Genomic DNA, 25,666 nt, shown 5'->3' with positions numbered 1-25,666 from the left:
CCCCAGTAGGAAATGGCAACCCACTCCAGTATTCTTGCTGGAGAATCCCATGGACAGAGGAGCCTGGTGGGCTACAGTCCAAGGGGTCGCACAGAGTGGGACACGACTGAGCACACACATATGAAGGCTGTAGACCCCGAGCACAACTGCCCTCAAGTATTAATAGCAGTTCTGTCTTTACAGGACATTTAGAAAGATTCACAGAGTAAATCTATCTATAAGCATTAGGACAAAAACATTAAGAAGGGTAGCAAGAAGATGCAGAAGAAAACACAGGAGAGAATAGGTCCAGCGGTACCGTGGATGAGCAGAACTCCAGAGTTCTCAAGGGAAGGACTCTGCCTGAAGCCTGAGGCAACACACAGGGGCACCATGCCTGGATCTAACGACCTGCTCCACTGGAGATTTATGCTGCCGCTTTCACACTATCCTCTCCTCTTCCCACCTGCACTGGAGAGGAGAGGCACTGCATTCAGCCATTCTCACTGAGCCTCACCGGCTATACCAGTGACGTGGCCGAAAGTGCAGTCTGAGGCGAAGCAACCGCCATGACCAATACAAAATTTCCTTCTATAAGGTAGATAAATGGATCCCCAAGCTGAATAGTCAACGTGACCCCAATCTTATTTTTTAAATCTTACCTAAAAAACCATATATATACATATATGTACACATTGTGTATATATATACATATATAATTAATATAATTATATATTTTATATTTATACAAGAAAAATGAGAATGAGTTTACCCAGTGGTATGCTGGAACCAGCTTATACTAGCTCCTGAAAATAGACAATTAAATTTTCAGAAATTTTGCAGACCGGTTTTTAAAACATAGCTACTATTTAAAATTATATAAACATTTAACTTACATAAACTTACAATTAAACAAATCACATAAAAAAGGTAATCCTGGTTTGATCAAAAAGTTAACCTGGACGAACTTTTTGGTCAGCCTAATAAATACTCAAAACGTATCATTTCTTAATTATTTTACTACATTTTATCATTATCTATGCTCTTGAGATGGTTTATTCCTATGATTTCTGAGTGGTGGAAATACTGTATAATGATGTACTACTGTGCAGTTTTTCCCAGTTCATCATCACTGAGGTCATGATGGCCAACAAAAAGCTGGCAAACCAGGGTTCACTTTATTGTTTTACTGATTGTCTAGACATAAGAAAGTGACTGAGAAAATGTTAATAATGCAGATTCAACATAAAAACAAGTTTGTAGCTGTTACATTAGGAATATCACAAAAATTTGAGGAAATATTCTTCCAGGATTTGAAAACTATTCTCTAAATCAGCAAACAAGTTGCTCAAGTCATTAACAAAATCTGACCTAAGTTTTGGTTATTTCACTTTCATCTTACTCATTAATATAAACAAAGGTATCAACCAGTATTCATTGGAATTATACTTACCCGGTTGTTAAACATGTATAAGCACATCACTGCATATGATTTTACCTACCTATATTTCTATATTTTCCAAGTTTTAAATAATGAACACTATTACTTCTGCAATTTGTAAATTATTTTTTAAGAAAGATTCATTATGGCGAAAACCAAAAAAGTGATTGGTTCATATCAAATTTATGGCTTTTTTTTAAAAAGGCTTTTTAAATGTGAATCATTTTTTTACAGTCTTTATTGAATTTGTTACAATATTGTGTCTGTTTTATGTTTTGGCCACAAGGCATGTGAGATCTTAGCTATCTGACCAGGGATCAAACCCACATCCCCTGCACTAGACTTAACCACTGGACCACCAGGGAAATCCCAAATTCATGACTTTTTATTAATAAAAATTAATCAATCACTCTACAGAAACAGCAGGCTAAGGTTAAATCTAAATGCCATTATTTGGATGAAAGTCCCCCAGAATCCTAGTATGAACAGCAGCATGCATACAACTTCAAAACAGGTTTCAGAAAGAAAACAGCCTATGTATTTTACAAACATCTATGGATCTAGGGTAAAACTTTTTAAAGAGTAGTTAATAAACACATAGAAATCCCTTGCATTCCTATACACTAACAATAAGAAAACAGAAAGAGACATTAAGGAAACAATTCCATTCACCATTGCAATGAAAAGAATAAAATACTTAGGAATAAATATAACTAAAGAAACAAAAGACCTATATACAGAAAACTATAAAACACTGATGAAAGAAATCAAAGATGACACAAATAGATGGAGAAATATACCATGTTCATGGATCAGAAGAATCAATATAGTGAAAATGAGTATACTGCCCAAAGCAATCCATAGATTCAATGCAATCCCTATCAGGCTACCAATGGTAGTTTTCAGAGAACTAGAACAAATAATTTCACAATTTCTATGGAACTACAAAAAACCTTGAATAGCCAAAGCAATCTTGAGAAAGAAGAATGGAACTGGAGGAATCAAACCTGCCTGACTTCAGACTATAGTACAAAGCCACAGTCATCAAGACGGTATGTCACTGGCACAAAGAAATATAGATCAATGGAACAAAATAGAAAGCCCAGGGATAAATCCATGCACCTATGGACACCTTATCTTTGACAAAGGAGGCAAGAATATACAATGAAGAAAAGACAATCTCTTTAACAAGTGGTGCTGGGAACAAGTGGTCAATCACTTGTAAAAGAATGAAACTAGAACACTTTCTAACACCATACACAAAAATAAACTCAAAATGGATCAAAGATCTAAATGTAAGACCAGAAACCATAAAACTCCTAGAGGAAAACATGGGCAAAACACTCTGTGACATAAATCATAGCAGGATCCTCTATGACCCACCTCCCACAGTAATGCAAATAAAAACAAAAATAAACAAATGGGACCTAATTAAACTTCAAAGCTTTTGCACAATGAAGGACACTATAAGCAAGGTGAAAAGATAACCTTTGGAATGGGAGAAAATAATAGCAAATGAAGCAACTGACAAAAAATTAATCTCAAAAATATACAAGCAGCTCATGCAGCTCAATTCCAGAAAAATAAACAACTCAATTAAAAAATGGGCCAAAGAATAAACAGCCATTTCTCCAAAGAAGACATACAGATGGCTAACACCACATGAAAAGATGCTCAACATCACTCATTATCAGAGAACTGCAAATCAAAACCACAATGAGGTACCATCTCACCCCAGTCAGAATGGCTGCTATCAAAAAATCTACAAACAATAAATGTTGGAGAGGGTGTGGAGAAAAGGGAACCCTCTTACACTGTTGATGGGAATGCAAACTAGTACAGCCACTATGGAGAACAGTGTAGAGATTTCTTAAAAAACTGGAAATAGAACTGCCATATGACCCAGCAATCCCACTGTTGGGCATACACACCAAGGAAACCAGAATTGAAAGAGACACGTGTACCCCAATGTTCATCACAGCACCGTTCATAGCTGTTCATAGCTAGGACATGGAAGCAACCTAGATGTCCATCGGCAGATGAATGGACAAGAAAGCTGTGGTACATATACACAATGGAATATTACTCAGCTATTAAAAAGAATGCATCTGAATCAGTTTTAATGAGGTGGATGAAACTGGAACCTATTATACAGAGTGAAGTAAGTCAGAAAGAAAAACACTAATACAGTATATTAATGCATACATATGGAATTTAGAAAGATGGTAATGAAGACCCTATATGCAGCACAGTAAAAGAGACACAGATGTAAAGAACAGACTTTTGGACTCTGTAGGAGAAGGCAATAGCATTGAAGAGAATAGCATTGAAAATGTATATTATCATATGTGAAATAGATCTCCAGTCCAGGTTCGATGCATGAGGCAGGGCACTCAGGGCTGGGGCACTGGGACAACCCTGAGGGATGGGATGGGGAGGGAGGCGGGAGGGGAATTCAGGACGGGGGACACATGTACACCCATCACTGATTCATGTTGATGTATAGCAAAATCCACCACAATATTGTAAAGTAATTAGCCTCCAATTAAAAAAAATAATTTACCCAAAAAAAGTAGTTAATAGTCAAATTATTATATGGGCTTCCCTAGTAGCTCACCTCGTAAAGAATCCGCCTGCAATGTAGGAGACCCAGTTCAATTCCTGGGTTGGAAAGATCCACTGGAGAAGGGATAGGCTACCCACTCCAGTATTCTTGGGCTTCCCTGGTGGCTCAGCTGGTAAAGATCCACCCACAATGCAGGAGACCCGGGTTCCATCCCTGGGTTGGGAAGAACCCCTGGAAAAGAGTTTGTCTACTCACTCCAGTATTCTGGCCTGGAGAATTCCATGGACTGTATATTCATGGGTCACAAAGAGTTGGACACGACTGACCAACTTTCCCTTTCATATACTTTCAATCAAATTAAATGAACACAAACATTTAGAATTTAAAAATCATTAATGTGGGACTTCCTTGGTGGTCCAGTGGCTAAGAATCCACCTAGGAATGTAGGGGATGCACGTTTGATCCCTGAGCGGGCAACTAAGATCCCACATGCCACAGAGCAGCTAAGTTCACAAGCCACAACAACTGAGCCCATGCACTGCAAGTAGCGAATCTGTGGGTCACAAGGGGAGAAGATCCTGAGTGCCGCAACTAAGACCAACGCAGCCAAATAAAACAATATTTAAAAAAATAAAAATGAAAATCAAGAATGTAACTATTATTTCCTTAGCGTATTCTACATTCCAGAGATTCTCCTAGGTACTAGGGTCAAGAGTATAGGAAATGGCAACCCAGTCCAGTGTTCTTGCCTGGAGAATCCCAGGGATGGGGGAGCCTGGTGGGCTACTGTCTATGAGGTCGCACAGAGTCGGACACGACTGAAGCGACTTAGCAGCAGCAGCAGCAACAAGGACAAGAGTAAAAATGATGCGCCCTGGCACTCAAAGAACTTATAGTTAAGTGGAGAAGATACATAAGAAAACAGGCAAGATCTTTTAAAAAAATTTAATCAGGCAATTTTAATACATATTAGGGGGTGAGGGAAAACCTAGGGATATCTGGAGTCTTTAGAAAAATAACATCACAAATGTGAAATAAGTCATGACTATCAATTCAAATGAATAAAAGGGTGAAGTATAATCAAACTTTAAAAAATCATAAACTGGATTGCAAGTGGCAAGACCGTGCAGATATGACCAGTAAAGTTTACCTCCTTGCAGCAGCCAAAGTCAGAGATACTCCTCAAATTCCCAGGTAGCTCAGGGCTAGTGTTTCCAGAACAGGCTTGGCAGAGAAGTCCATCCTAACTCAAATTTCTAGTGGCACCCAAGACCATCCTGCTCAACTGCCACCAACGCCTGTGTCACCTTAAGAACACCGATGAGATATGGCAATTGTTCCCTGGGCCATGGCTCTTCCTGTTACAAGAATTCCTAACAACAGAAATCAACTGAAATGAATGTGCAGATGGACAGATGGATGGATAGGCAGGTGGGTGGACAGACAGGCAGATGGATGGGTAGATGGAATTGTTTTTTCCTTAAAACCCTTACTTTCAAAAAAGAAGATACATTATTTAGTAATTCCCACTCCCTGTATGGCCTCCTTATTTAGGTAGCAAATATCATTCCTGTTTTATTGATAGAGCAGTGAAGAGAGGAAAGCATCCGAACACCCGAAGCTGGTATGATAATGCCACACACTTTGCTTCCAGACACTCTGTTAAACCTGGGACCACAGTTTTCCTGGGACAGATGTACAACTGTTTCAGTCTGAGTTGAACCCCGTCAGATGACATTTTAAGATTTTTCCTGGAATTTCAAGAAAAGAAGGAAATGGAGACAAAAGAGGAAACAAACAAAACTACAAATGGTGAGGTTTGGATCTAAGACATTTCCAAGTTCTTCTCCTAATCCCACCTCATTCCCACAGGCCACAGCCCTGACAGCAAGACCCTGAGAAAGACAGGATGGGGTTCCTGTGACAGGAACCCACAGTAGCAGCAAAGGTTCCCTCAGCATCGCCACCAGCACTTTAACCAGAGCCAGCTGATGTGGGACTAGCCTTGGTGGTGGGGCAGCAGCGCTACTGGATGGTTTTAGCAGCCTGAGGAAACAGCAATGTGTATAGACAATCAACACACAAGTACAAATCGGAAAGGTTATTTTCTTTCAAACATGGGTTATTTACTTCTGCAAGTATCCTCAAAAGGGCATATATTTCTTGAGATCCTGAGATTTCTAGTTATTTCTAGTTCATTTGCAAGTATCTCCTCTCAAATCAGAAAACACTGATCATCTGTCATGTTACCAAACCTAGAGATGCAAAGATGAACAGCTGCCTTCAGGTGGTGAGCCAGACTTATATAATTATGTACTATATTACAGGGTAGTCTGTGCTCCAGACAGAAGTATGCCCAAGTAATTAGGACCCAGTCTTTAGTTGGTTCTGTGATATCAAATGTTTCAAATAGTAACTTTAAGCCCCTTTTTAAAATTTTAACACAGAGATTGTTAAATCTCTTATTCCCCCTTTAACTCTAACATTTCCTCAGAAATGTTTGTTTTCAAACTAGGACTCTGTATAAGAATAGTGATCTTTCTCTTATTCAAGTAACTCAGGCTTGATCATTTTATCCTAGATTATCTGGTAAAACAGAATAAAAGCTGCTTACTATGCTAATATTGAAAGGAATGATGCTAAAGCTTAAACTCCAGTACTTTGGCCACCTCATGCAAAGAGTTGACTCATTGGAAAAGACTCTGATGCTGGGAGGGATTGGGGGCAGGAGGAGAAGGGGACGACAGAGGATGAGATGGCTGGATGGCATCACCGACTCGATGGACGTGAGTCTGAGTGAACTCCGGGAGATGGTGATGGACAGGGAGGCCTGGCGTGCTGTGATTCATGGGGTCGCAAAGAGTCGGACACAACTGAGCGACTGAACTGAACTGAAGCTAATGTTGAATTGCTGTAGCTTATTTTGTCACAGTAGTTTTATGTATTTTGGGGGGTAAGATTTTTTAAAAAATAAATTTAAAAAAATTTAACAGTTTTTTTTAATAGAAAAGCTGTGAAGATTAGTAGTTTTCACACACCCCACATCCGTTCCCCTCGTTATTCACATCTTACATTAATATGCTATGGTTATCACCATTATGCAAGCGCTTTCTTTTTTTTTTTTGCTGCACTGGGTTACACTGGTGTGCATACGCTTTCTCTGGTTGCGGTGAACGGGGGCTGCTCTCTAGTTGTGATGCTCGGGCTTCTCACTGTGGTGGCTTCTCTTGCTGCAGAGCACCACATCTAGGGTAAGCAGGCTCAGTAGTTGTGGCTCACGGGTTTAGCTGCCCCATGGCATGTGGAATCTTCCTGGGCCAGGGATAGAACCTGTGTCTCTCACATTGCAGGGTAGATTCTTAACCACTGAACCACCAGGAAGTCTTGTGGTTTTTAAACACTCTGATTATACAAACTCTGCTTTTCATGTTTTATTTGTAAGAGACTGTAGGTGGTACTTGAAAAGATACCCTACAAGAATTAGTGTAATGTTGTCAAAACCCAAATATTTGTTTCTCACGGTGAGGTCCTGTCCAGAATGAGGAGTGAGGTCAAGCAGGCCCAGGTGTGGGGCTCACCACGGTGACTAGTGTCACTAGAAAGAGCATCTGGAGTGCTGCTTTACAGAGAAGAGCACACCAGCAAAAGGAGGACTGAAAGACTGCCCACCTTAACAGAGTTAAAGGGAAATTAGGGAGAGCTAAAATTCCTACAGATTGTCTTTTAGGGTTCCAATTCCCCAGATTTAGTATAAACTACCTCAATCCTCTATAAATGCTTATCATACACAATAACTATTTGGTGAATGTACGTGAATCCCACTTTCAAACATGGCATCATAGAAACCTCACCCTGGAGAAGGAAATGAAAACCCACTCCAGTATTCTTGCCTGGGAAATCCCATGGACAGAGGAGCCTGGCAGGCTATAGCTCATGGGGTGGCAAAAGAGGTGGACATAACTTGGTGACTAAACAACAAACATCGATGTACAAAATTTTGGTTGGGTATCTTTTCATTTTTCTTGGGTAGATACCTAAATGCAGAATTGCTCAATTGTAGGGTAAAGTGCCAAAAATTAATTTTTTAAAAAAAGAAACCCTAGTATATTCATTTGATATCAAATTTGCATTCACTGATGTTTCATAGAGTTTTTTTTTTTTGGTCATACTTCCTTAACATGAGGCCTACCCTAAATGCAAGTGTGGTTTTGCTTCAGGCTTAAGCAAAACAAATCTATGGGCATCTGAAGGCTATATTCTCAACAATCACTATTATAAAACAATAAAGGGTGGTATGTTATTTACACCAAGATCAAGTCATTTACACCAAGATCATGTCTCTATGCAAATAAGGGCCAAATAGAAGAGTGGAGAGGGGAGAGGTGACTCACCCTTGTACTTAAAAAGCATCTGATAGCATTAAGGCTGTAAGTGAATCCCGGAGACACAGGGCATGTAGGGCTCAGGACTAAGGATGCTTCTGAAAGTTGTCAGACACAGAGAGCGGATGCTGAGAAGAGTTCAGAGGTTTGAGGTCCAGGTACAGCCACACCACAACTCTGAGCATAACTGCATCATTTAATGTCAATTTTCTCATCTGTCATATAATAGCATTTGATTGGATGATCTTTATTCTACCCTCCACTATAAAAATTTTTAAATATGAAACTTAAACTCCAATTCCACTTGGTAAGAACTAATTGCTTAATCTAACTGAAGGGAAGGACATTAGAGTTGATAACTAGTCCATTCCAATGGCAATAATAGCTAGCCTGGGTGACCTTATTGAGCACTGCTCTAATGCCTTACACCTTTTAACTCACTTATCCCCACATCCACCCTTACCTTAGGGGAATGTATCAATACTATTGTGACCCCAATTTTACAGATGAGCAAAGAGTTTACATTCAAGTTCTCACAGCTTGTAAATGATGAAGCCAGGATTTAAATATTGATGGTCTGGTTCTTAGACCTGAGTTCTTAGCCGCTGAATATCACTCCCTCACCTATAGCCAGATTTTGAGAGGAAGTCACCAAAAACAAAACAAAACTTAAAAAAAATTTTTAAATAAGTAGAAATTGTGAATTAATTACCAAAGAACTCTGAAAATTTGTCTTTTTTCATGGACTCTTCATGACTGGAAGATTTAAATCAGAAGAAGGGGGAAAAGATCTTGAAGAGTATTAGAAGATGATTTAAGACTTTTATCACTTCTGGGATTTATTCATAATATATCACACGTCAAGGAGTATATGCAAATAAATGTTTGAAAATTCATGCATCTGTCTGTATTTGTGTTTTAGGAGATCCCACATCAGAGAGAGGTATTTGGGGGCTGGGTGGTTTTGTTTTGTTTTTTTTTTTTTTTTTTTTTGCCTTTTGTTGGTAGAAGAAAACAAGGCAAAAAAAGTCTTCTATGACTCACCAAGGCATAGATCTGCTGTCAGTGTTCATAAGACAAGCAATACATTTTCCTCTTCACACAATATATTTGTATGGCAAGGATCTGGTTTGTACATAAATACTTTCAAGTACTAATCTGCACTGTTCCTTCAGCATTACTCATGATACCCTAACCCAGGTGGAAATAAATCCTAGAGTCAAGGAGATAGTTTAGGATAGTCCTAAAGCCAATGTAAGTAAGTAATTTTCATTTTTAAATTACAATCTTGTTGAGATTCCTTAGATGTTATTTTATTACCTTGCGAAGTTAAAAGCAACTGAAACCCTTTAAACATGACTTTAATAAATGGGATTTTAATTCTGAGCATACAAGGGTATCTTAGGAATTCCCATAAACAGGAAGTACAGCTGAGCTTCATGCAGCACTGAAAACAAAGCAGTTTCCTACACAAGCTCTCTTCTTCTGAGACCATACCATCCTAGCTTCTCTCTTTAAATTTGCTACAGTTGGACCCTTTCAGTTTAGTCATCAGTATACCTGGACAGTGTTCATCAGTACGTATGCCCCAACCAACCCCAAATTTAAATAATTTTCAAGAAGAAAATTCCAAAGAGTGAGTTCAGCTGATAGAGATTTTTTTCTGCTGAGAGTTTCTCTTTGGAATCTATAACCAAAGAGAAGGCACTGGGCAAGAGATGGTGATAAACGTTTAGGTCTGCTTGTCATTCCCTGGCACATCCCTGGACTGCCTGCACAAGGCAGTATCCGAGGGACAACTTTATCTCCAGGAAACGGGTTTACAATTGATGGGATGTTTGTAGTTTAGACACAGTCTTACTCAGAAGCATTCAGACAATCGATATTTTCCTTGTGTTCTTTTCTTTTCTTAATTACCAAAGCGCACTGACTCTCAGACCTCCTTTCCAAAAGAAGAGAGAGTCACACACAAAGTCCTTCTTTGGCACTCCTGCCTTATTTTTGCTGCATTTAGAATTGTTGTGCAAGGGTGGGCAGGCTCACTCTGCATCTTCTGAGAGCTGCTCTACAACCGGAATGTGATGGAAAGTGACAAAATCTTGTCATGGGGCAGAACTGAATGTTCTGACAGTGTCCAGAGGAGTCCCTCATGAAAAAGGAGATGCCCAACCCTGAAATTATATTTTTGGGACCAGGTCTGATTTCCAGTTTCAAGACAATATGGAGTTTCCTTAAAAAACTAAAAATAGAGCTACTATATGATCCAGCAATCCCACTCCTGGGCCAGTATCTGGAGGAATCGATATCTTGAAAAGATACATGCACCTCACTATTCACTGCAGCTCTATTTACAGCAGGGAAGATATGGAAGAAACCCAAGTGCCCATCAATAGATGATTCCTCAGCTATAAAAAGAATGAAATATTGCATGTGAAGCAACATGGATGGATCTAGAGAATATTATATTAAGTGAAGTGAGCCAGGTAGAGAAAGACAAATATTACATGTATGTGGAATCTAGAAGATAATATAAATGAATTTATATACAGAACAGACTCACAAGCATTGAAAACAAACTTATGGCTACCAAAAGGGGAAAGGGAGAAGAGGAGAGAGAACTAGAAGTATGGGAGATATAAGCTACTATACATGAAATAGATAAGCACCAAGTATCGCTATTCAGCACAGGGAACTATATTCAATACCTTGTAATTAACCTATAATGGAAAATAATCTGAAAAGATGTGTGTGTGTGTGTGTGTGTGTGTGTGTATGAATCACTTTGCTGTATATCAGATATTAACACAAGAGTGTAAATTAACTACACTTCAATTTTAAAAAGAGACAAAAAGGAAGGGTTTTATATATGAAACGACCGAATCTGGATCAACAGTAGGGTTCTGTTAATGACACAGCAGGTGATTGGGCTTCTAAGTGACGATTTAGCAATTCTGTCCACACTAAGATTCTTCCAGGAATTAGTACACTTTTATGGTTTACAGTCTTATGCAATACATTTGAAGAATGTGACACATGCTCTGCCAGTAAGGGAATGCATGTAAATAAAAAGTTAAAGTCCAGTTGTACAAGGACATTTATCAATTGGGGTGAAATCATAACCTAAGGGCAAACTGAAATCCAAAGATGGATACAAAGTTCACTCAAGTAAAGGCTATTTAATACAGCTTTTATAAGACTGTGTAGATAACTACTTCTAAATTATATTGCAGGAAAGCAAAGAACTGATATAAAATATAATCCAAGGGAAAGAGAGAAAAGAATTAGGATGAAAAAATTTAAGGGCCAGGATATCCATGAGCTCCTTGGATGCTGAGAAGTGGGTGGCCACACATGTCAGTCTTGAGGAAAAGCAGCAAATACAGGACCAGCTGCTGTTCCAGTGAACTGCCTGCTGATAGTTTAATTTGAAACAACTTCAGAGAAGCCCCCATACTAAGCAGTATGGCAGTGGTAGGCCAGCTGATAAACCTTTTCAATTACCCAACCGACAGACCATATCAATGCTTCATTTTCATTCCCATCACACTAGGGGAAAATGCTAAAGTCACATTTCTTAAAGCCATAGTAAAAAGTACATATTCTCTGTAGAATGACATAAAATGTTAATAATCCTTTCATATCTCTGATTGCAAAAAGATTTTTCCCTACAAAACCTGTATACACTGTAATTTTTCACCTTGTTTACAACATTACAGATGCTACAGCAAAAAATGATACTTCTCTTGTAGCTTAGAAAACATAATGCCAAAAAGTAATTACACACAAGCTATAGTTTATAGAGGTACAGGAACCAAAACATATGGGTAGGGAAATGCGATAGAATTATACTAGTTAAACTAAGCCCAGTGGAGCATGACATTTTAATAGACATATTTAAAAAGGAGAAAAGCAAAAACAAGTTAAATCTTTTGCTTTTAGCTAATCTATTTAAACCGTAATGTGATAATGGTAAAGTGTCAAAATAAAATCCTAACATCTTTATAAGACCAACAATAGGGTTGTTGTTCAGTTGCTAATTTATGTCTGATTCTTTCTGACCGCATGGGCTGCAGAATGCCAGGCTTCCCTGTCCTTCACTACCTCCCAGAGTTTGTTCAAATGTATGTCCATTGAGTCAGTAATGCTATCTAACCATCTCATCCTCTGCTGCCCCCTTCTCTTTTTGCCCTCAATCTTTCCCAGCATCAGGGTCTTTTCCAGTGAGTCGGCTCTTCACATCAGTTGGGCAGAGTACTGGAGCTTTAGCAACAGTCCTTCCAGTGAATATTCAAAGTTGATTTCTTGTAAGCTTGAAGTGCATGGGGTCACAAAGAGTCGGACACAACTTGGTGACTAAAAAACAACAACATATACGTCTATACTACACACAGACATAACCTCATTTCTTCTAATATTATATCTCAGTATATACTACATATATGTATAGAAATAGACTAGGATAAACACTGAACCAGACTCCTTTATGGAGAAGGCAATGGCACCCCACTCCAGTACTCTTGCCTGGAAAATCCCATGGATGGAGGAGCCTGGTAGGCTGCAGTCCATGGGGTCGCTAAGAGTCAGACACGACTGAGAGACTTCCCTTTCACTTTTCACTTTCATGCATTGGAGAAGGAAATGGCAACCCACTCCAGTGTTCTTGCCTGGAGAATCCCAGGGATGGGGGAGCCTGGTGGGCTTCCATCTACGGGGTCGCACAGAGTCGGACACGACTGAAGTGACTTAGCAGCAGCAGCAGCAGCAGCAGCAGCAGCAGCAGCAGCAGCAGCAGACTCCTTTAATAATAGTTGCTTGTAGAACAAAGATAGACATCACATACTTCTGTACTACTAAAAAGTGTTTTTAAGTGTTACTTGTTTAACTCTTGGGTAAAAAATCAAAATAAGGTAAAAACCCACAGAGCGATAAATAGTGCCTTTAGTAGATGGTAAAGGAGAGATAAGAATGCCTTCCTCAGTTATTAGTACAAAGAAATAGAGTAAAACAATAGAATGGGAAAGACTAGAGATCGCCTAAAGAAAATCAGAGATACGAAGGGAACATTTCATGCAAAGATGGGCACAATAAAGGACAGAAATGGTATGGACCTAATAGAAGCAGAAGATATCAAGAAGAGGTGGCAAGAATACACAGAACTATACAAAAAAGATCTTCATGACCCAGATAATCATGATGGTATGATCACTCACCTAGAGCCAGACATCCTGGAATGCAAAGTCAAGTGGGCCTTAGGAAGCATCACTACGAACAAAGTTAGTGGAGGTGATGGAATTTTAATTGAGCTATTTCAAATCCCAGAAGATGATGCTGTGAAAGTGCTGCACTCAATATGCCAGCAAATTTGGAAAACTCAGATGTGGCCAAAGGAAAGGTCAGTGGGAAAGGTCAGTTTTCATTTCAATCCCAAAGAAAAGCAATGTCAAAGAATGTTCAAAGTACTGCACAATTGCATTCATCTAACACACTAGTAAAGTAATGCTCAAAATTCTCCAAGCCGGGCTTCAATAGTACATGAACCATGAACTCCTAGATATTCAAGCTGGATTTAGAAAAGGCAGAGGAACCAGAGATCAAATTGCCAACATCCGCTGGCTTATCAAAGAAGCGAGAGAGTTCCAGAAAAACATCTATTTCTGCTTTATTGACTATGCCAAAGCCTTTGACTGTGTGGATTACAAAAAACTGTGGAAAATTCTGAGAGAGATGGGAATACCAGACCACCTGACTTGTCTCTTGAGAAACCTGTATGCAGGTCAGGAAGCAATAGTTAGAACCAAACATGGAAGAACAGACTGGTTCCAAATAGGGAAAGGAGTACGTCAAGAGTGTATATTGTCACTCTGCTTATTTAACTTCTATGCGGAGTGCACCATGAGAAATGCTGGGGTGGATGAAGCACAAGTTGGAATCAAGATTGCTGGGAGAAATATCAATAACCTCAGACATGTAGATAACACCACCCTTATGGCAGAAATCAAAGAAGAACTAAAGAGCCTCTTGATGAAAGTGAAAGAGGAGAGTGAAGAAGTTGGCTTAAAACTCAACATTCAGAAGACTAAGATGATGGCATCTGGTCCCATCACTTCATGGCAAATAGATGGGGAAACAGTGACAGACTTTATTTCTTTGGGCTTCAAAATCACTGCAGATGGTGACTGCAGCCATGAAATTAAAAGATACTTACTCCTTGGAAGGAAAGTTATGAACAACCTAGACAGCATATTAAAAGCAGAGACATTACTTTGTCAACAAAAGTCCGTCTAGTGAAGGCTGTGGTTTTTCCATAGCTGATCATGAAGAATTGATGCTTTTGAACTGTGTTGTTGGAGAAGACTCTTGAGAGTCCCTTGGACTGCAAGGAGATCCAACCAGTCAATCCTAAAGGAAATCAGTCCCGAATATTCACTGGAAGGACTGATGCTAAAGCTGAAACTCAATACTTTGGCCACCTGACTCATTTGAAAAGACCCTGATGCTGGGAGAGATTGAAGGCGGGATTAGAAGAGGATGACAGAGGATGAGATGGTTGGATGGCATCATCAAGTCGATGGACATGAGTTTGAATAAACTCCAGGGTTTGGTAGATGAACAGGGAGGCCTGGTGTGCTGCAGTCCATGGGGTCACAGAGTCAGACACGACTAAGCAACTGAACTGAACAGAGTAGACAGAACTACAGGTGTAGACCATGAGTAGAAACGGGGGCAGTGTGTGATCATGGTTGTTTTTTTTAATATTCTCAATTACTTCTTCCTTTTAATTTTCCTCTTTCAGAAATAATCAAAGAAAATTTCACTCAACTTTTTTTTAATTTTTTTTTAAAATTTCACTCAATTTTATGCTCCTTTCCTGTAAAAACACCATTATTGGTGCCACAGAATTCAAGAAAGTCCTCTTAAAGGTTTTTAAAATTAATTATGAAAATTTTCAGGATTCAAAACAAAGTCCAAAACTGAGCCATTTAATATACGCCTGACGCTCCCTGTGTACCCCTTTTTCATCCATTCCTTGGATAAGCAATGTCCTAAATTCACTATTTATCACTTCCATATGTACTTTTTTTATACTTTTAATTTACTTTTTAAAGTTTTTATTTTGTATTGGAGTACAGCTGACTAACAATGTTGTGATAGTTTCAGGTTAACAGCAAAGGGACTCTGTCATACATATACATGTATCCATTCTCCTCCAGACTGGCACACCATACTTTTACTTTAAAGGCACACATATACAAGTGTTATATATATATATATATATGTAGCCATAAAAATATACAATAACGAATACGCTGCTTGTGTTTCACCTATGACAAAGGGAGTCAGCAAACTGTTTTTTGCATCTGGAGTTGACAAACTTTGTCTATAAGGGGTCAGAGGCTTAGAGGGCCCTGTGGCTTCTGGTGTAACTAGTCAGCTCTGCAGCAGTGATGTGAAAGCAGCCATAGCTAGTGTGCATACAAATGGTCGTGGCTGAGGTCTGATAAAACTATTCACAGAAATAGGTGGCAGGCCAGATTTGGCCCGTGCGCTGACCTCTGGTTCATATATATGGTATCATACTGAGCTATCTTTCTTTTATGACTTGCTTTTTTTGTTTTTAACTGATGTATAGCTGATTTATTGGGTTGGCCAAAAAGTTCATTTGGGTTTTTCATAAGATGTTATGGAAAAATCCAAATGAACTTTTTGGCCAACCCAATACAGTGGTGTGCCAGTCTCTGTTATACAGCAAAAGTGACTCAATTTTACACATATATATGATATATTCTTTTGTAAACACTCTTTTTCATTGTGGTTAACCCCAGGAGACTGGATATGGCTTCCTACACTTTACTTTTATCATCCACAATTCTGTTTTTCAGCTGCAGTTCCCTCAGTCCATTGAGATTTATATATGCTGTCACATACAGCTGCAGTTCCCTCAGTCCAAGGAGTCCTACTCCCAGCATTCCTGGACACAGCTCCTTTGGCACAAGTGAAAAGTATTTCTCTGGGGTACTTAATATCTGCTGGGTTATATGGTCTGGGCATTTCCAACTTTACCATAGAGTGCTCAGTTACTCTCTAAATATGCTGTATCAAATTATTCTCTCACACACTTGTAATTGTCAGTCTTTGAGATTTCTGCACCAACTCAATGGAAGTGAAATGATATCTCATCATCACATTGGTACACATCTTCCTAGTATTAGCAATCTAAAGCTTCTTAGGATTCATCTTTTCTGAGCTCCCTGCCCCTGTTCTCCTGAGCTATTTGTCTTTTCTTCCTGATGTGTATTTATATCGGACACTAACCATTGTTACCTGTGTGTGTTTCGGTAACAACTTGTCTTTTCACAAGCTTTTGCTGTCTTCATGTGCATAAGTTTTAAAGTTCCACATAGTCAAATTTGTCCATCTTTTTCTTTATGGTTTCTACTCGTTTAAAAACATATTCCCTACTCCAGCATCATAAAGATATTCTCATGTATTTCCTCAAAATGTTTTACTTTTATGTATTTAGATTCCACCTCACATGATAAAATAAAGCAAATTCCATCTAGAATTTTTTTTTTTAAATACAGGTAATCAATTGTTCTTGCACCACTTGTTGACATGTGCACTTGCCCCACTGACCTGTATTGCCAGCTCCATCACAGCACTGGACAGAACCGTGCATGCTGTGCTCAGACGTTCAGTCGTATCCAACTCTTTGTGACCCTACGGGCTGTAGCTGGCCAGGTTCTTCTGTCCATGAGATTCTCCTGGCGAGAATACTGGAGTGGGGGAGCCATTTCCTCCGTCAGGGGACCTTCCTGACCCAGGAATAGAACCCACATCTCTTATGTCTCCTGCATTAGCAGGCAGGTTCTATATACCACTCACGCCACCTGGGAAACCCAGGTGTATCTTCGCTGGGCTCTGCATTCTGTTCCTTTGACCTGTTTCTCCACTGACAAAACAGTCTTAATTGCTTGCAAGAGTCCATCTCCCAGTTTTGATCCTCAAAGTTGGTTATTCTTGTTCTTCCTTATAAATTTTAGAAAATTTTATTTTTGTCTAATTTTTAAATAATTTTTGTGAATTTTCCTGAAATTCCATCAATCTTTATCAACAGGTATCAAAGGCTTTAAAAAAGACTAAGATTCAAAAGATAATTTCTGAGAAACAGGTTAAGGGTTCTCTGTTCTGCTGCCTTATCTTTTCTGCTATAAGTTATTTCCTTGCAGTATGTAAAACCTTTAAGACAAAGTAGCTTATTTTTCAGTCGCCATAAGTCATTGGGTCCTATTATTCAGACCTGCTGGGGTGGTTAAAAAAAAGTTCCTAATTTTCCATTGCTGGCACTGATTACCACAGGGCGTAACTTCATTGTCTTTAGCTCCTACTTCCCTCTCAATTAGTTTCCCAACTGCCATTCCATAGTATGTTTTTCTAGATGTTATTAGTGCCTGTGTCTGGGAAAGGGAGTTATAAATTCAGAGAAATTTTAAAAATCCTCTATAGTAAGTTTCTCACTTGGAGTTTTATAATGCATTTCAGTATATCAAAGACCCTCAGTAAAAAAACATGTCTAATTTTGTTTTAACTCACCATTTTCAAATTTTTTCATGCAGTAATTATTTATTTCTTGCATACTGATTATATCCTATAAAGAAAGTTCCATGGGACATCAATTTGGGAAATGGTATATTTAAAATAACAAGGAAAAAACAAGAATTCAGATATTTCTGACTTCTACAAAACAAACCAATCAAAAAGCACCCAGCAAGCCTCTGGGAAATGCTTAAAGTGATGCTTTTTTTAGCTTGGGGTCTTAGTGTTGACCTATACCTAATAAAACTTTTCCTTTCACTTGACAAAAGTTTTACTTTCCTTTTTATTTCAGCACTGAAATGAAAGAACAGGCAGCCGTCCCAGATTTATTCACCTCTCACTGTGAAAGCTATAGGAGTATTTGGCCTTATAAAAACACAAACCAAAGAAATGCATCTCTCTTATGCATGCTGGGCATTGAGCCCATGTTCTTGCTGCCAAGTGGCCTGAGGAGAACCAAAAAGCACACCAAAATTAAGTGACTTTTGTTTATTTTTTCTCCCCTCTGCCCTGTTAATGCAGCAGGTATTAATCTGGTTGATGCACTGCTGGACTGGCAGGGTGGCCCTGCTCAGCTAAGGACAGCAGGGGAAGAGCAGGTCACTGCCAGTCTCGGCAGACACCTCAGACAGAGGACACTGGCCTTTCCTGGAAAACACTTCTTTCTTACAGGGCATACTCCTCACTGCTGTAGTAAGAAGCACTCAACAGCAGTCATGTGCAAGCTTTTGAGAGTCAGGTTCTTTCCAGTCAACAAGGAAAAAATATTGGCATTCCCTGTCCCTCTTCGAACTACATCTGACATTTATTCAAAAAATTTTTTATTAAGTGCTTACGGTGAACCAGGCATGTTACCAAGACCAGTATCACAGTCCCGGAGGGCCTGAAAGTATAAATTAGAGGTTGAAGGCTGAGTACCACGAGCACCGCCCGAAGTAGAACTGCAAAGACTTGGATCCTGACGTGAGCGATTGGGAATGTAAATCCCAAACAATGGGCACTCTGTGCTCCACAAAGCTGGAGACCTTTCCTTGCTTTCTGCTGTATCCTGAGCCTGGATTAGGGTCTCGCAACAAATATTATCGGCTATTGAATGAGCAAGGGCTGGAGCCATCTAGAATCATGATTTAGCTATGCATGAAACTTCTCCATTTTATCCCCTCTACTAGCTTGTCCAGCTTTTCCTTGACAGTGTCCCCCACAGACTCCACTCCATCCTTGACCTGCTATGTCTGGAAATCCTTCCTCACATTGTGCAGAAATCCACTCTCTCAACTTTGCACCCACAGATGTATATTTTACCCCCAGGACAACACAGGACATACAGACCCACTCCCTCACTGTACTGTGTGTGCTTAGTCGCTCAGTCATGTGACTCCGTGGACTGTGGCCCGCCAGGCTCCTCTGGCCATGGGGATTCTCAAGGCAAGAATCCTGGAGTGGGCTGCCATCCCCTTCTCCAGATTCCCTCCTCTACTACTTCTTGTTGTGAAATTTCAAGTCTACAGAAAAGCTAAAGGAATAGTACAGTGAACACCCATATATACATTTCATCTATTCACCAATTATTAATATTTTCCTGTATTTCCTGTTATATCTTGCTGTTTTTAATGTTCATTAATTATTTGAGAGTATGCTGCAAACATAAGTCTGTGTCGCCTCTAATACATCTGCTTACATCTCCTAAGAATTAAGGACATTCTCCCACATAACAGCTTTCCAAGATACACCTAATCAAAGAAATATTAACCAAAAAATCTAAAATAAATTTCGTATTTAAATTTTCTTAATTATCCCCAAAGCATTTTTTTTAAATCTGGATTTTTAAATTCCAGATTAAAAAAAAAATAGTCTTTTAAAATCTGAAATATCTTTCTAGCCTTTTTGTATTTTTCATATTACCTTGTTTTGCCCAGGGTTCCTATGACATAAACGATATCTATGTGCATTGCTAAAGCATCAGCTGGAGTCACAGAATGTCAGGTTGTCTCACCTGAGAGTGAGACAGACGGTGATAGGTATACAAGTTGACCACTTGGTTAAGAATGTGAGCACCAGATCTCTTCACTGACAAAGGTACATTTTTCCCTTTATAATTGAAAACTTAAGTATTTCTTCTTCTATTTGGATTTTTTAAAATCCAATGTGTTAGAATCTATTGTCATTTAAAACTTTTGCCACTCAAATTGTCCCCGATTTGGTCAATTGAGCCTCTTGAAGCTGCCTCCTAGGCCTTTTTGACATGACCCCACTGGTTGAGCACTTTCTACCTTCCTATCAGTAGGGTCCAGGCTTACCCGGACTTTCCCTTTCCTAGGATCTGGGATTAGCTATTCCTCCGAGGATCCCTGGTTCTTCCTAGCAATTGGGAGCTAATGCTGGGAACAGCAATTATGAGAACAATTTTGCTAGTCTCTTCTACAGCCCTTCAGGTGTTTGAATACAGTTATTTCTGTCTTATACCCCTTCCCAAACTTCCAAACCATGGCTAACTTCGCCCAGTTCCTTAAATAAGTCTTCCTGTGACTTAGCTTTGACTTCTACCCAGCTCTTCTCTTTCACTTTCCCTCTCCCAGCTCAGCTGTGGTCTTCTATCCCAGTGGTTCCCAACCTGGCTCTCCATCAGAATCACCTGCCACTTCTTTACTATACAGATTCCCATGATCTACTCACTCCACACCTACTGAATGAGAATCTCTGGAGTAGATGATAGGATTCTGCTTTTAAGTACCTCAATATTGACAGAGCCAGTGCAACGCACACTTCAATTTCTCAAAGCCTTGTGGGCCCAGAATTGAACAGCATATCAAAAGTGTGGTCTAGAGCTATCACTTTTCTTATACTGGACATTATAGGTCTTTCAGCATAATTAAATCAATGCCGACATTTTGGGGGAGGTGGAGGCAACAACATGAAATTTTTGACTCTTAATGAATGGATTTATTTATTTATTTAGTTCCTGTTGGCTGTGCTGTGGAGCTTGAGGGATTTCAGTTCCCTGACCAGGGACTGAACCTGGGCCATGGCAGTGAAAGCCCAGAATCCTAACCCCTAGGCCACCAGGGAACTCCCCTCATGATGAATTTATGAAGAATTAAATCCTCAAGGTTTTTTTCAAAAATATTGTTAAGTCACCTCTCCCCTACTTGTTCATGCTCCATTGATCTTTCAGCCGTAGGGGTAAGGATTTACATTTGTTTCAATTAAAACTCATATTGCTTAATTCAGTCAAACCTTCAGTATGTCAGGGGTCTTATGGATCCTGATTTTATCATCCTAACTATTTTTTACCCTTTCAACATTATGTCACTCACAGTCAAGCATGCTGTCAAAGTCCTCTTACATTCTTTTTTTCTATTAAGTATTAAAAAAATCAATCTTACACATTCTATGATTATGGCTATCTAACTGTATGTGTTTGTCAAAACTCATAGAATCATACACCAAAAAGAGTGAATTTTAATATATGTGAATTATACTCCTCCCTAAAAAACTACCTTACATCCCAAATACTTAGCTGTATTTTCCTCCCAGATTAGATCTCAGTAACTTACTTTGATTGACAATCTCTGCAAAATGTACTGGAGCTTCCCTGGTGCCTCATATGGTAAAGACTCTGCCTGCACTGCAGGAGATCTGGGTTTGACCCCTGAGTTGGAAAGATCCCCTAGAGAAGGAAGTGGCAACCCACCCCAGTATTCTTGCCTAGAGGATTCCATGGACAGAGGAGCCTGGTGGGCTACAATCCAAGGGGTCGCAAAGAGTCAGACACGACTGAGCGACTAATAACACTATCACAATATAAAATGCAAAGAAAAAGTGATGAAATGTGGAATAAGGTGAAAATGGTATTAAAAAGTTACAATCCTTCACAGAACTAGGTTAAAAAATAAAAAAAGATCTGTCATTCTTGCCTAGAGAGTGGAAGTTGGACAGTTGTCCACATATAAGTTTGACAAGTGTTAGTTGCTCAGTTATGTCCGGTTCCTTGTGATCCCCGGGACTGTAGCCCCCCAGGCTCCTCTGTCCATGGGATTCTCCAGGAAAGAATACTGGAGTGGGTTGCCATTCCCTTCTCCAGGGGATCTTCCCAACTCAGAGGCTGAACTCGGGTCTCCCAGAGTGCAGGCACACTCTTTACCATCTGAGCCCCTTCCATCCCATAAGTTTGACAGGGATTTCAAACACACTCTTCAGTGTTGGTGAAGCTCTCAGAGGACACACTTCTCAGCGTGAATAACGGGCTGAAGGGGCAGAACTTTCCTGGCCATTCAAAACTGTCTAGTAAGAACTTAAAGAATTCAACTGCAATATATATATATCTCTGTGTGTGTGTGTGTGTGTGTATTTATACTGATAAGCTCTAGAAAGAATTAATTACATCAAATTTTTAGCAGTAGCCAGCCATTTCCAGTTGATGAAAGACATTCTGTTTTTTTAAAATGATTTCTACTTTAAAAAATAATTTTTAAATTTCTATAAGCCCATGCTAGCTTTATACATAATTAGAAAAAAAGCAGTACACATTTATAAAAATACCAATTAAAGAAAGTGGAGGGAAATAAACCACAGAAGAAAAGAAACAGGGATAAAATAATTTTCTGTAAAAATATACCTGTCATTGATACAAATTCTCAAAATAAAACATGTCTTCCAGGTAGTCAATAATTTTATAAAGAATGTTTGTTCTGAGAATGAACAATATTTCCCTTGTGAAGCCTGAGGGCCATGGAAGATTCAAAGATACAGTGTTTCAAAAAGGGACACTTGCACTTCTTCCAAATAATATTTCCTGAAAGAAAAGCTTTATACAGTTATTAAATACTATAACTATAAATTCATACCTTGAATAACGATGCTCTGGTTTATTTCGTTCGTTTCGATCTGTAAAGAAAGAAGAGAGTCACATTTTAAAATGCTCTTTAGAAGTCTTAGAAAAGAAGTTCTTAAATACCAGCTGCCATACCATCAGATTTCACAAAGGACTGTTCAAAGGTTGCTGTGTCTTCCCCTACATAAGACTCTCCTTCAGAGCTGAGAGGATTTGTCTGACAGAGGAGTTATGAAAGATATAAAGAAGGACAGGCATATAAAGTTTTTACAGTTTGTTAAAAATCATCTACTTAGAAAATATATCATTACACATATTATTTCATTTTCAAAGATCTTTGCTGTTTTAAACACTTTGCTAAAACCAAAACAAGTTTAGCTAAGGAAAGAAAGTAAGGAAACTGAAAAGCCACAAATTACTCAGCTCAAAAGAATCATTCCATGAATCATGGTTGGCAAAAGCTTCTAACAGGATGGGGAGGGGAAAGAAATGAGCAGTCAGCTACATCTGCAAATACACTGAGACCAGTACAGCCTCCTCCTTAACTCTCTATCACCCAGAACTTTTCAGAAGTTGGATTTCCATGTTTCACAGAAAATTAGGTCTAAAGGGCTACAGGGCAGTGGTTCTCAACCAGGGGCGATTTCGCTCCTCTTCCCCAAGGGGACACCTGGCAATGCCAGGAAATGGTCTGTGGTTGTCACAGCTTAGGAGGAAGGAGCTACTGGCATCTGGTGGGTAGAGACCAGGGATGCTACTCACCACTACAACAAAGAATAATCTCACTGAAAATGTCAACAGTGTTAAAATGGAGAAATCCTGCTACAGAATAAGAGGCCAGAGCCTAGCCGCTAGACGTTTTCAGAAATGCCTCTACGTACTACTCTAAAATGTGCTTCATCAACATGAAGACGATTATATATAATAGAAAGAACCACAAAACTCGTAGGTTGTCCGTTTTTTCTGACTAATGATTTTTCCTTCAGTATATGCTTAAAAATAAATGAATGAAGTAGAAAGATAGCAGTGTTATGAAAAAACTAACAACAGAAAGCAATGGGTAAAAAAAAAAAGAAGCAAGCAATGTGTAAAACCACAATAAAACCCTATAGAATGACTTTTAAAAATCCTATGCAAGATTATCAAAAGGTAGTTTTCTAAACTATCTTCTGAATTAACACTAACATGATACAATTCAATGGCTAAACAAGATTAGACTGGAATGCTTTCTTCCCCCCTTAATTTTACTGCTGATGCAGCAGCATAAGGATAATGAAAACAGTCTCTAAAAGTTCTGAAGAAATTTTATGAAAAAATTATGAAAGAATACGAATCAGATTTACATAGTTAAATATAAATTCTTTCTGAATGAGTACTTAATAAAAAAGAAATGTCTTTTTAAACCAAGGAGTTAGCACACAGGAAGATACTGTTCTCTGAAACACTGACAAGGAGAAAGATCCACAATAAAACATATTTGTTTAGCTAGAAGGCTCTCCCAGACACATGAGGTTAATAGGCTTCTGGTTCCAATTTCTCTACACAGTGACTTAGTGTTACTGCCACTTTTAAAACTTTTAATTTAACTTGGTTTACCCCTCCTCTAAATAAAAATCGAGTTTTTCATTTGTTGAGTACTATAAAATTTAAAGTCAGGAATACAGCGCACATGTTAAACCATTTTTTGACTGTTCCTCTTCAGCTCTTAGCCTGTTAGTTTTGCTAACAAAAGTAAAGTATACTGTCTCAAAGTAAAGCCAGAAACTAGATGCACATCAGCTATCCTCATAACAAAGTAACAACTCTTACCTGTAACTAAGATGAGCTAAGTCTGCCCGAAATACAATTTGCTGTGGCTGGTGTCTTAGTTTCATACAGCTTATTTAGGCGCGTAATAGCAAATTCCCCTACAAATCTTCCTAGACATACAACACAAAGGAGGAGGGGAGAAACAGAGTCACGATGCAGAAACGATGCCTGTAAACAAGACTCAGCCTCCAAGGTTCCTTCCAGGGCCTGCTCTGATTGGCAGATGTGCTGTGATCAGTCTGCACAGCTGGAATGCAGCCATTCAGGAAGCAAATGGCTCATAGTTCTCCTTCATTCTTGGTTAAAACAGGAAATTCTACCAACATTCTAATATTTTCTCCTCTAAGAAAATACAAATACCTTCCCACTGTACTTCCCTATGGAGAAGTAATTAAAATTGGAGAAAATAACTTGATAATCTGTTGGAGGACATTTTAAACGTTTCCTCCCAAATTCACTCTTAGTGTACATGTGTTACATTTCCGCATAAATATGCATACACAGTGCTTATAACATGTTACTCCTAAGACTCATATATTTGATAATTTGAGGGTAAGGGTAAATTATCCATTACTTATAGTATTCCCTCATCATGGCTCTTGGCAATGGAAAACAAGATTCATGTTCCTGGCTTAATCTTTTTTCTTAAAATACACAAATAACTGGACTTCACATTTTTCCATAAGCCATCTTTTAGCATGAAAACATATAAATATGTACTGTGTGCGTGTTGTGTGTCTACATTTTAACATACTTATTTTAAGCAAAGTAATTCTCATGACAGCCGAGACTATTGTGCAATTGTCAAGAAATACATTAGTGTTAATGCTGAATTTCTGGCAAAATAATAAGTGGTTATTTTGATCCAAAAGCTGAGACTGAACAAAACAAAGCACTGAGGACAGATTCAGAATCCGGATCTTGCCAACGACAATAAAACATTTGGATTAAAATTCCCTTAAGAAAAGTGAGAACAGATCTATAGCAAACATGGACATTTCATCTTGACTATATACAGTGCTTTGAGCATATGGTTTCTATTTATTTCAAATCAAGTATTCTTT

At 38.8% G+C, this 25,666-nt stretch overlaps 1 protein-coding gene across 9 annotated transcripts in view; it reads right to left on the bottom strand.

The window, feature by feature from the left end:
- SH3D19 (SH3 domain containing 19) overlaps positions 1 to 25,666 on the bottom strand; it is a 198,764-nt gene that overhangs the window by 84,214 nt on the left and 88,884 nt on the right. For 5 of the 9 annotated variants that reach the window (XM_027956244.3, XM_060400975.1, XM_042234938.2 and 2 more), the window contains exon 2: positions 22,807 to 22,846. In XM_027956244.3, coding sequence (XP_027812045.2) covers positions 22,807 to 22,846 — 40 coding nt within the window. Of the gene's footprint in view, positions 1 to 22,806; positions 22,847 to 22,928; positions 23,196 to 24,602; positions 24,786 to 25,666 lie in introns of those variants that run through there. The other 4 variants (XM_012097364.4, XM_042234936.1, XM_012097365.4 and 1 more) reach the window with 2 other exon arrangements.

This window comes from Ovis aries, chromosome 17, assembly GCF_016772045.2.
Source record: "Ovis aries strain OAR_USU_Benz2616 breed Rambouillet chromosome 17, ARS-UI_Ramb_v3.0, whole genome shotgun sequence".
NCBI lineage: Eukaryota > Metazoa > Chordata > Mammalia > Artiodactyla > Bovidae > Ovis > Ovis aries.
This window is presented reverse-complemented; position numbering and strand designations above follow the sequence as displayed.